General features: G+C 36.2%; 1 protein-coding gene across 4 annotated transcripts in view; it reads left to right on the forward strand.

Moving 5' to 3' along the window:
• The window catches only part of Tdh (L-threonine dehydrogenase), a 310,905-nt gene that overhangs the window by 103,136 nt on the left and 195,369 nt on the right, over positions 1–12,400 (forward strand). For all 4 annotated transcript variants that reach the window (XM_089255433.1, XM_089255431.1, XM_089255434.1 and 1 more), the window contains one exon: positions 11,562–11,632. In XM_089255433.1, the coding sequence (XP_089111559.1) occupies positions 11,562–11,632 (71 nt within the window). The remainder of the gene's footprint in view (positions 1–11,561; positions 11,633–12,400) is intronic.

Raw genomic sequence — 12,400 nt, forward strand, 5'->3', positions numbered from 1 at the left:
AGATGTGGGGGACTGATTATATTAAAAACATGACAGTACATATAGAGTATCACTTACCCCGTCAAAGCTCCTAGACCACAATTTCTTCGACTTCATCCTTCTGTCCTAAGATTCCGACTCCCTATCCCTCTGATCTAACTCAAAAACTCTACTCCCTCTGCGGAATGTCCCCTCTCTCTGTTAAAATCTCTTTATATTTTGATTGATAATTTCAACTCCGCCTTTTTGCGCTATTTCAAAACTTTCCATTCGCTCATCTTGAAATTCTCTTTTCCCGTCTGAACCACTTTTTAGTATTAAACATAATTTCATTGGCCCATCTCCTTCTCTGGAAAAATCTCGCATTCCCATAACCTTTGACCCTACCATTTAATTTAGATCCGTTCCACGTCCATAGGAACCGTCTAGACGCACATTCCTTCGTATATCAATGCATTTGACCAGCGACAAAGATTAGCCTTATCTTATTTTTCATAAGATTTCCAGTGCCACAGTCTTCAGCTTGACACGAATATTATTTTACCCACCTAACGTTCTCAACTAGGGTCCCGTTTTATTACATTTTCTCATTATCTCCGACTACATACAACTGCATTCCAAAATATAGCTTTTCCCATAAATTCAACAGTCTGTCTCCTAGGATTAAACTTTCCCATCACATGCGATTCACTATTACCCAAAATTTTGCCTCCTGACCTACATTCTTATACTATCGTAAGTTTCTTTTACCTTCACTGTAGCTTCTTACTTTTCTTTCTTTTCTTTTTTTTCTGCTCATTTTCCTATGCTATCACTACTACTATTATATAATATCTATAAACTATTTCAATTTTCCCTAATTACCATCAATTAACTCATCTCGTTAAGATTAACTATCTTTAATTAACTCATCAAGTTAACACTTCCTTACGGATGGTATTCATTGAAACAATACTCCCGGATGCCTGTTGAAACTCCTCGCGGATGAGGGCCATCGGTTGGGTGCAGTTCTTCCGAATTTCTCTGGACAGCACCCGTCGGTCTCTATCTCCCAGTTTCGTTGGTCTGCCGACTCGGGGCAAATTCCGACAATCACAGCTCACCTTCCACTTCTTAATCACATAGGCCACTGTCGATTTTGGGTACTTCAGCTCGCTAGATATGTCCCTTAAGGATCGGTCATTTTTGTGATACCCGATAATTATACCTTTCTCGAAATCAGAGCGCTCCAAACTGCGCGGCATCTTGCATGCAACTAATGCCGATGTTGTTTCCTACACGATATATACCGGCGGAGGGCGTGGCGTATCTCAGGACCGCAGATATCGTCATTTGCATAGGTGTCCAAATACTTATTGGTAGATAGTGTATACCTATTGTGTTCAAAATATTATCAAAAAGTATTTATTTAGGTTTTTCACAGTTTTCGGCAGTTTTTAACGGTTTAAACCCTAATGTCAAAAACCCAACCCTGGTGTAAATACAATGCGGGTCACTTGTGTGGTCTGGAACTATGTCGCGAGTCACTTAAGTGTTGGTGAACAGTGTCGCGCAGGCCACTCAGGTTATCTAGGAATGTGCCGCAGGTTACTTAAATGAAGGGGAACAACAGCTCTGGTAATTTGAGTAGTCTCGAACTGTGCCACGGGGTCTCTTGAACGATCTGGAAATATCTCGCTTAATTCATTTTTACAAAATTAAGTTCGAAGTCGTGGGCCACAAGTCGTGGTGATGTCTCCGGGGGCCACATTTAACTCGTGGGCAATGGGTCAAGCATGCATGTGTTACATTTCTATGGCACCTAAACAGTTTTTTTATGCCGAAAAGCACAAGGGGGAAAAATGGATCACAATCATTAATTGGACTTTTCAAGTAACAGTAAAAATTTGATAAATTTCTTTAGTTTTGCTTTTTACATTGTTTTTGATCTCACATTCTGTGGAAATAAAAGATTTTTAAATTTGTTAAAACTTGAGGTTCTTGAAATATTAATAGATAATATACTAAATTAAAATATGTAAGGTGTGAATCTGAATGGCACAACATTTTTAAATGCTATGATAATTTGTTAATTCCATTTTTCCCCTTTTATTTTTTCAATGGTGTTCCTATTTTTCCTTTTTTTTCTAAATTTTCACTTCTAGGCCTACCAGGGAAACATGAATTGAATAAAATGTGATTAAATGTGGCTAAATGTATGTACAGTCTCATATCTACACCAACCAGGATCAAAACCAAAATCAACATCAATATACCAAAAAGAAAACCAAAGGCAGGTCACATTGTCATAAGGAATTTCATCTTTTTTTTGGGAAAGGAATCTTATCAGGACCAATAGGATGGTAGCATATTATACTATGCACATGTAGCATATCCACATCCACTGTAGCATATTATACTATGCACATTTTTTTCAAAGAATAATGTAGTTGACATGCAGAATCAGTTTGACTTCAAGAGCAAGCTGTTCCCCCATTTCGAAGTTAATCTTTGGTCTGGAAATCTGTATTTCTTTCTACTATCATGAGAAGATATCTCGGCAAGATGTTGGGATTTGGACAGTTTATCAAATAATTTCTCAGACAACTTCTTGGTATATACAGTGATGTTAGGCACACCAGAGTGTTTTCTGACATTAATATTTTCGACGGACCAAGGTAGGTCAGTGTATTTTCTGAGTAGTTTATTTTGGAACCTCTTGAGGGCAATTAAATTGTAGCATTGGGCAAATAGCCACACAGAAGCAACGTAAAGCAACACTGGTCTGACGATCATCTTATAAAGTATAAGTTTGTTACATATTGATAAGCTGGAATGCTTGTCACATACTTTATTGAGCATGACCGAGGCTACAGTTGCCTTGCGAATGGCTTCATCACATCGCCGGAAGAAACTGAGCCTCTTATCCACAACAATACCAAGATATTTTTTGTGTGTGATAGTGTAGATAGGTGTGCCTTGCACTACAATATGAGCATTGAGCGGTAGATAAATCTTATTTGTAAACCACATAAACTGTTTTTGATGCGGTGAACTCAGCACAGGTTCTTACACACCAGCGCTCGACCAGATTCACTAATTCCTGTAAATTTGAAAGCGCCTTACTAGGCTTCTTATTCGTATAGCAAAGAGTGCTGTCATCAGCGTAAAGAGCTGTAATGCCTTTAGAGGCTACCGGAAAATCATTCATATTGTGCATTCAGTTGTGCAGGATAGGACCCAACACTTCTTTGAGCAATCGACAAGCGAATGGGTCTAGAATGTGAGTTTGAGTCACCTATCTGTACTCGAAATGAACATGAGTTGAGATAGTTACGAATTTGATTATGCTATATGGCGTTTTCATGCGGATCATCTTAAACAGAAGCCCTTCATGCCAAACTTTACCAAATGATTTTTGCACATCAAAGAAAGCTACTGTCACAGTATCTTTATAGATTCTGGCTTCCCGGATGCATTCAACAAATTGAAGTAATTGGGTGGTGGTCGAGTGCTTGCTGAGGAAGCCATGTTGTTCTGCACCAATAATGCGATCTTCAGTGTATTTGTGAATCCGTGTGTTATATTTTGTATCTTTTAAACCAGGGTTGTCAAATTTGCTCCCCGGGTAGATACCCATTTCTTTCCCCCCTCCCCCCGGGGCTGGGTTTTTTTGGGGAATATTGTTTGTTTTCAAAGAAAATGTGTTGCTTTCAGGTTAAAACTTTAGTGTGAGCTTAGTTTATATATTCCAAAAATTGCTGCTTACTGCAGTGTTTAGAATATGTATATTTTGAAATATTTTTAAATGTTTTTTTAGGAACAAAAATGTGATAATTTCTTGGAATCACAAACCTACTTTGTAATAATTCTTCTGACCACCTTTTTTTATGTAAGCATTTAGGGGCTGTTCAAGTTTTACGCAAGCAAATTTTTAGCTATTTTTTACCCCCTTTCCCAGCAAAACGCTGACCCCCTTCTCCCCCTTGTCAGCAAAATATCGTCACCAGCTCTGCCCCTCTGAATCCTAAAGCATATTGGTTGGATCAGAGATGTACACAACGGAGGGGGCTTGTGCCCCCTCCCACGATCAAAAATTTATTTTTTTAATGCAATAAATGCAATTTAATGCATTTTAATGAAATTTTTTGAATTAAAATTTCGGAAGAAAATACCTTTATATGTGTTATTATAATCAATTTCTATTAATTTCAATGTTATTTGAAGGCTGTGAACTCAAAATTTATCTTTAATAAATTCATTGCGACCCACCCTCTAAGCCATATAATGATAAATCTTATAAAGGCCCTTGGCCCATGAACCAAATATGGCCCTGGGGGTTATCTGATGTGACCTGCCCTCCTCAAACTAATTTTGTACAAATGAACTAAGTGGCACATTTACAGATCGTTTAAGTGTCCTGTGATACAATTCCAGAGCATTTAAGAGCATATATAGATCATGGCTCTCCAAGCTGGTCTGTCATTCACAGCATGTCTCAGTTATGCTAGCTTCATTCCAGTGCTTTGCAACATCTCTTTTATCTATCTGGTTCTTTGTCTGCCTCTCCCTCTCTCTATTCTTCCAAGCATTACCATTTTTTCTAGTGAGCCTTCTCTGCGCATTACATAACCAAAGTAAGAGTTTCTGTTTAATAACTGTTGCTTCTGGAGAATAGTCAACCTTGACTTCTTCAATAACCGATTTGTTAGTCCTTTTAGCTGTCCATGGAATTCTCAGCAGCATCCTCCAGCACCAAAATCCAAAGTTCGAAGGAATCAATTATTTCCTGATCTGCTTTCCGTAGTGTCCAGCTCTCACATCCATATATAAAGACAGGAAAGACCAACGTATTTATAATTCTAATTTTTGTTTTCATTGATACATCTTTGTTTTTCATTATATTAAGTTTATACAAAGGCAAAGTTTCTCATTTTTGTGATAATATTATATTAAGCTTTCTCATGGCTGTTTTACCCAGAACTACTCGTATTTTTATTTCTTCTGTGCAAGTTCACTTTTACAATTCTTGATCCTAGGAAATCAAATCTGTCCACAATCTCAAAACTTTCGCCATCTAGTTGAAAACTGTGAATATCTGCTGTAGTCATGATCTTTGTTTTTTTCATCTTTAGGTAGAGTCCAAGCTTCTCACTTTTTGTTTTTACTCTTGATATAATGTTCTTCAGGTCCTCTTCAGATTCTGCCATCAGAGTTGTGTCATCAGCATATCTAAGGTTCTTGATCATCACTCTTTTTCCAATTTTAACACCTGCCTCTAATTCCTCTAAATCGGATGCTCTCATTATATATTCTCCATAGAGAGGCAATACATAACTATAAACAATGCACCACCATTGGCAAAACAGCACAATACACAATGCACCACTATATGCAGTGCACCAATACGCTATGCACCACAATATGCGTGTATCACAGCAAGCAATGCAGCACAATACACAATGAATTACAATGAGTGAAGCAACACAATATGAAATGCATAACAATACGCAATATATCGCAATATACAATGCACCACAATACCAGAGAGTTCAATAAGTTATGCACAATAATTCGGAATGCACCACAATATATATGCAGGGCACCACAATAGACAATAGAGCACAGTACGGGTTGTAGCAGGATGCACTACAATATCCAAGAGATCACAATACATGATGCACAACATTTCCGGATGCACCACCATTGGCAATATGTCAAAATACGCAGTGCACCACATTAAGCAATGCACCTCAATACACAATCACTAAGCGAAGCACCACAATACACAATATAATATGATACACAATCACTAAGTAAAGCACCACAATACACAATATAGTATAATACACAATCACTAAGTAAAGCACCACAATACACAATGGAAAACAAGATTCATCAACTGCCTCTCGAAATCAAGTCTGTCAACTTCCCCCATGAAGGTATGTCTAGTGCCCTGCCCTGGGTACCCGGATCCTGTGTGTTGGGAGCTCTGGTGATATACTCATACCTCTCGGTACATGCACAATATATGGTCCGATAGGTCAAGCAGTTCCCGATATGTTCAGCAGTTAAATAAAAACTTGACCCAAAATCGTAACCAATTTCCCTAACAAAAACGTAACAGACTTCCGTTACATAAAATCGTCACTAATTTTTGTTGTATAAACAGGCTCTTTTCGAGTTTGTGATTTTATATTATAGAGTATATATACAGTACTCTCTCTGTAACTCGACACCCCAAACATGTCTACCTACTTAAGTGGATGTCGAGTTAGAGGGGTTTCTCTTTAATTTTTTGTCTGATCGCTTTTATGTACATAAGTTAATTATATACATTTGAACAATTCCATTAAATAAAATGTTAATTATTAATTTTTATTCGTTGAAAAATAATCAAGTCTATTTTTGGATATGAGCTGTGCAGTTATCCAAAATAAATAAAACTTTTCTCACGTGAAAATTTTCTATCTACCTTCTTCAACCATTGTTCGAAAATCTCTGGTGTTATCCATGCCTTTTTGTTGCCATCATAGTCCACAGGAAGAGTTTTAACATTTTTAAAAGCACTGATTTTTTTGATTTTCCGATAACTAATGGTTTTAATTATTCCAACCCATCTGAGTTTCCTGCCAAGAGAACTATCAAACGATCTTTGTGTTTTTTACATCCTTCATATTTTTCTTCTTTGAAGGCAAGAGTTTGGTTAGGCAAAAACCAAAAAAATAAACCTGTCTCATTATAATTAAACACATCTGCATCTTTATACTCTTCTATCATTGGTTTGAGAATATAATTCTTAAAATTTTCAAGTTTCTTGAGATGCAGATACGCTCTCTCCACAAACTTTCCTAAAAACAATCTCTTGGCATTCTTTGAATTGTGTCAACCATCCACGGCTTTCAGTGAAATCACCTTGATTGAGACTTTTTGCGAAATGTTTTGCTTTCTCTTGAATTATTGGTCCTGATAATTGGATTGAGTGAGATTGAACGGATTTGAATCCCAAAAGAGTTGTTTTTCTACATTGCTTAAGTCTGATTTCTTATGTGTTTTCTGCTTGGTTCATAAGAAGATTCAAAAATTCCTTATTTTTAGCTAATGTTGAAATGGTGTTCCGTGCAACTCCATATTCTTTGGCGAGTTCACTCTGAGTTTTTCCATATACGTATTGCTTTCAAATATGTAAAAACAATAAAAAGTACAATTTTCAACTATAATCACTACAGCCAGAATCTCAATCTCGTCAATGCAATAGACAAGAATTCAAAGACTTTGTAGATAGCTTTCATGGACACATCATTACAGGCAACCTTGACATCATAAAAAACAGTAAACTCAAGGATATCATGTCAAAAGGAGCAAAATTCAGACTTGAAAACAATTTCACTGTGAACACAATCATAGACAATCTCTCAAAAGGAATATCTTCATCTTAAAAATTGCTAGGAAACACAGCTGGCCTATTGAAGGCTTTAGAGAATGGAAATCAAATTCTTGAAGGATGTCGAAAAGCCTCCTTCTTGAAACAGAGCGACACACGAACAAAAATTCTTCATGAATGCATCTCGCCATTCAAGCATAAAAAACCTCAGTCATTTATATGTACTACAGCTGACAAAGCTAATAACTTCTGCATCGTATGTAAATTTTTCTTTAAAAAACGACTCCAGGAATATGCAGATACCAACACTTATTCTCTCATAAACAATAGCTCTAACATAAAAAAAGAATTTTTGCATTTGACAACAAACTTGGAATGACTCTCTTACATTTCCATATCTTTTTGCCACAGTTAAATTCCATAAGCAACCAATAAAATTCTGATTTGTAACATGTGGGACAGGGAGCTACAACAATGCTGCTGGAAAACTGTTTTTTAAAACGCTTAACAATATACTCTCACTCATCGAAGAAGACAACATCATTAACAACAACCACAAGGTTGACTGTCAACAACAATTAAACTTCTCACATTTGCACATATGATTTCGAAAACTATCATACCACACAATAAACTCATTGACGTATGTTTTCATCTCTTTCAAAAATACGAAGGCTCCACACCCCAGGCTCCCATAAATTTGATTTCCCACACTGGAAAAACCTTGTTAACTTCTACATTCTTGAAACTTTCTTTTCAATGGAATACATATCCACAAACAGATTAAAGGAATACCAATGGAGACCTGCTACTCAAGTGCCCTTGCTAACCTTTTTCTCTATTTCTATGAACAAAAATCCAGACTGCAATACAAGTTTGTTGGCTTTCAGTACATTGATGGTCTTATCATTTTCAATCAATGCAATTTTAACATCATTATCCTCAACATCTATCCTGAAGAGCTTTCTCTGAAGGAAACCACAAAAGAAGACAAAATAATATTCCTGGATATAAAAATATACAAAAACAACAATAAATGGGAAACAGGTGTTTATGACAAGAGAAAAGACTTCGATTTTTCCATTAACAATTTAAGCCACTGGCATTCAAACATCAACACCAAAATATTCAGAAACACTCATTTTGCAAATTTGTAGATTCGGACACATTTGTAATAATAAACAGGAATTCAATACAGCACTCAGTGTTTTCAAAACTGCATCTGGCAACAGCATTCCAACCACTTTCTTCAATGACATTTCCAGAAAAATAACAATCTCCCCATTCTTGAGGTATGTCCAGTGATTCTTTGACTTTTTTTTTTATTGGACTCATTTACAAGGATTATGAAAAATTTCAAAAATAAAATATTCACTGTAATTATTGTATTCCTGTAACTTTGTATATATTTTTCTCATGCTGCTTTGAGCTCATAATCTGAAGCTCTGTATATATTTTTCAAATATTGTATTTTTAAATTTTTTTCATTGTCTTTTTTCGTTCAACATGTTTTTGAGAAGATAGGCGTTGGGGAACAAGGGCATTTTTAATGCATTTAAGCATAGCTACCCTTCAGAAACACCTATATTTTTTGAACCATGCATGGGGTTCCTCCCTGATGAAGACCTACTGCATAGGTTCTATTTCACTCAAGAAATGTAATTTTTTTTTTTTTTTTTTTTTTTTTTTAAATAATTCTTTTTGTATATACCAGGTGTACAAGTATGAAATGCGGATTTTTTTTTTTTTTAAAAAAACGTTAAATTCGGAAGAATTATAAAAAGTGCTTTATTCAAAGTATGCTCCATTGCTTGTTATACATTTTTCCCATCTTTCCTGAAATTTGTGAATACCACTCCAGTAAAAATCTTCTTTTTGCTGCGAACCATTCATCGAGCTATTTTTTCTCGTACGAACCAAAGCGCTGCTCAGAAAGTGCGTGACCCATCGACGCAAACAAGTGGTAATCGGAAGGAGCCAAGTCTGGTGAGTGAGCCGCATAGGGTAGAACTTCCAGCTGAGTGCTTCCAACGTGCCGCGAACCGCTTTTGCCGTATGTGATGGAGCATTGTACATCGACCAATGAACATTGTCAAGGAGCATTGCACATTGTCATGGAGCATTGCAATTGGAAACAGCTTGTTGACTAATGCCCAATTGCTCTGCAAGTTGTTTTTGTGTCTGTGTAGCATCATCTTCATCCAACAATGCTTCCAATTCTACATCGTTTTTTATTTTGGCGGTTTTCCATTTTTCCTTGTCTGCAACATCGAAGTCGCCACTTTTGAAACACTGAAACCATCATTCACACGTATCTTGCGATGGAGCATATTCACCATAAGCTTCTCGAAGTAATCGGTATGATTCAGCAGCAGTTTTCTTCAAATGAAAACAAAAAAATTAATGCTGTCCGCGAATGCTCTTTGTTCGGTATAAATTTCGACATATTGAACACAACAATACAACACTATGCACACACTTTTCGAATTTATCACTTATGCACGTCTGACACTTGTTTATGACACAACAAAATGGTGCAGTGTCAAATCTTTATAGCACAAACTGCATTGGTGCACCATCTGTTTTCTGAAATCCGCATTTCATACTTGTACACCTGGTATATATTTGATAGAACAAGTGAGCAACACTAGCGCTTTTGTCATTCAAAAGATACTTTTTCACTTCCTCTTCATTTTTATCTTTATTTCTCTTGTATTTTTATCTTTATTTCTCTTGTATTTTTATCCTACTATTTATATACATATTGAAAGGCTCCGTATATGGATTGTGGTAGCAATCAACTAATAGCTCGGGAATGACATAGGCCTTATTTAAAATAAAATTTTAAAAAAAGAATGCTGTACTCTCTGCCATTGCTCAATTTGTGACTCGCCTGCAATGTGTTATCCCTGTAGTGGTGGTCATGTGGAACACATACAGCTGTAATAAAGAATTTGGAGGTATTCTGTTTGTTATTTGCGTATTTTTTCTTTGACTTTAATGCCACCTATCGGCTGTTTTTTTTCTTTCTTGCCTTAAAAAAATTCCATTGACCTAACGATGCTAACTCTGCAAACCATTTTTTATTTCTGTTATTTTTCCGGTTTTTATGAATTTTTAAAGTTTCTATGGACTTTTTGCCCACCCCGTATTTACTAACTTCTCTATAAGTACTCATGGTTATAAAAATAGAGTAGAACCTCAATTATCTATGCTCAGATTATTAACCAAGCTACGAAAATTTTAATTTTATGTTCAGCTCTTCTCTATCTATGCTGTGTTGTTGGCTTTTTTATTTTTCATTGGTTATGTAAGATTTTTATGAAGGTTGTGATGAAGACATTTTCATTTCGTAGAACTGGATTTCTTCATTTTTATAAATAACTTTCCTATTCCCATAACTGAACCCATGTCCACACATTAAAACAGCAGTTCCCCCCCACTTCCCATATAAACTCATAAGAACTAGACATTGTCCTGGGTGATTGGCACTTGAAGATTTATAGCTAATTGCAGGGAGTGCCGGCAAGTTGTTCGAAATGTATTTGTTTTTTTTTTGTGAGTGAAAAAAAAATAAGGCACAAGAATGGTGTAATTTTTGATGTGGTCACGTGACCACATGGCTCATTGGCTGGACCAGTGCTATTCCTTGTTTGTGTCAGCCTTGTAGTACATTTTATAACTATGCAGAATGGCTGACAGGAAAATGATAATCGTGTTTTTCAGTTATCTGTGATAACCTTCCCTAACATAAGGTCAGATAATCAAGGTTCTACTGTATTGGGTTTGAGGGACCCCTCGCCCACAATACTATTGAGCCCTTCAAATATTTTCAATAATACTTTGCCTATGGTTTCACTGTAATAAAGAGGTAAGAAACTGTTGAGAAATATATTTCCAATATATTGTTACAAAATTTCTATGTATATTGGATGGTTGTTCAAAATTTGAGTTGTCATTTTGACACCACCTGTAATTTTAAATAGAGTGAAAACCATAGGCAGAGATAGACTCGGAAGGGCTCGAAATTGCTGGTGGGGGGGGGGGGGCACGATGATGATGGCAATTCATACACAATGTATACATACATTTTTGACGCTGGGGGGGGGGGCCGTATCTCCGCCCATGGTGAAAACTTTTTAGTGTTAAGCTGGGCCGGCTGTATCTACCTAACCATTTTGTATTTTGCAACATTCTTATTGCTTATTTTTTCTTCAAGGGACAAATACAGTGTTGAAAATATTATCATGTCTGATGTCCTGAAAGCACCACAATGTGTTATCACTTCTGGTAAGCTAATATAATCTGTTAGTGTCTACTTTCCATTTATGCATATTTAGATAAATATTATATAACACTTCTAGTTGAAAAAAGTGGATTTATTTTGTTCATCTACAAACTTGACGAATGTTAAAAATGATCAAAGGGAGGTCTTGAGAACAGTCACTTTTACTTATTTCAACAATTGTTTCTGAAATTGTAGTTTTTCATGCATGGTTGCTTGTAAGACCTTATTTATGTTTTTGCGGCCTATGGGCTATACAAATTTTGCCGCTCACTCCCACTTCAGTCTGTTTTACCCCCTCCATCGCTCCCATGCTATTACCAGGGGTGGGAACTCTGCGCCACACTGCACCAAAATTAACATATTGTGCCATTCTGCTCCAATAGTGTATTTTCGTATTTTTCTACACCAAATAGCCAAAATAGCAAATTTTGCTTCAGTATGCCAGGAATTTCAGAAAGGACGGCAAAAAAAAAAAAATTTTTTTTGCCGCGAAATGATTCTTTCCGAGAAGAGCGTGTTTTATTCTTCTGTACTTTTCAACACCCCCTCCTCCCATCTTCTGTAGTGGCGCTATCTCGTGACCTTGAAAAAATAGAGTCTGGAAAAAGATTTGCTAGCTACCATGTGTGCTTTTCACACTTTGTAAAGCACTACAGAGAGATTTTTTACATTTGAACGAAAATTTTTGATTGAAATATATTTAATTTTTATTTACCCTTCACAACTTTACCCCAAGACAGTTTTTCTTAGTGCTACAAGCATGTCATACC

This window comes from Pholcus phalangioides, unplaced genomic scaffold (assembly GCF_987345545.1).
Source record: "Pholcus phalangioides strain wild (caught in Gottingen) unplaced genomic scaffold, Ppha-v1.0 ptg000042l_1, whole genome shotgun sequence".
NCBI classification, from domain to species: domain Eukaryota; kingdom Metazoa; phylum Arthropoda; class Arachnida; order Araneae; family Pholcidae; genus Pholcus; species Pholcus phalangioides.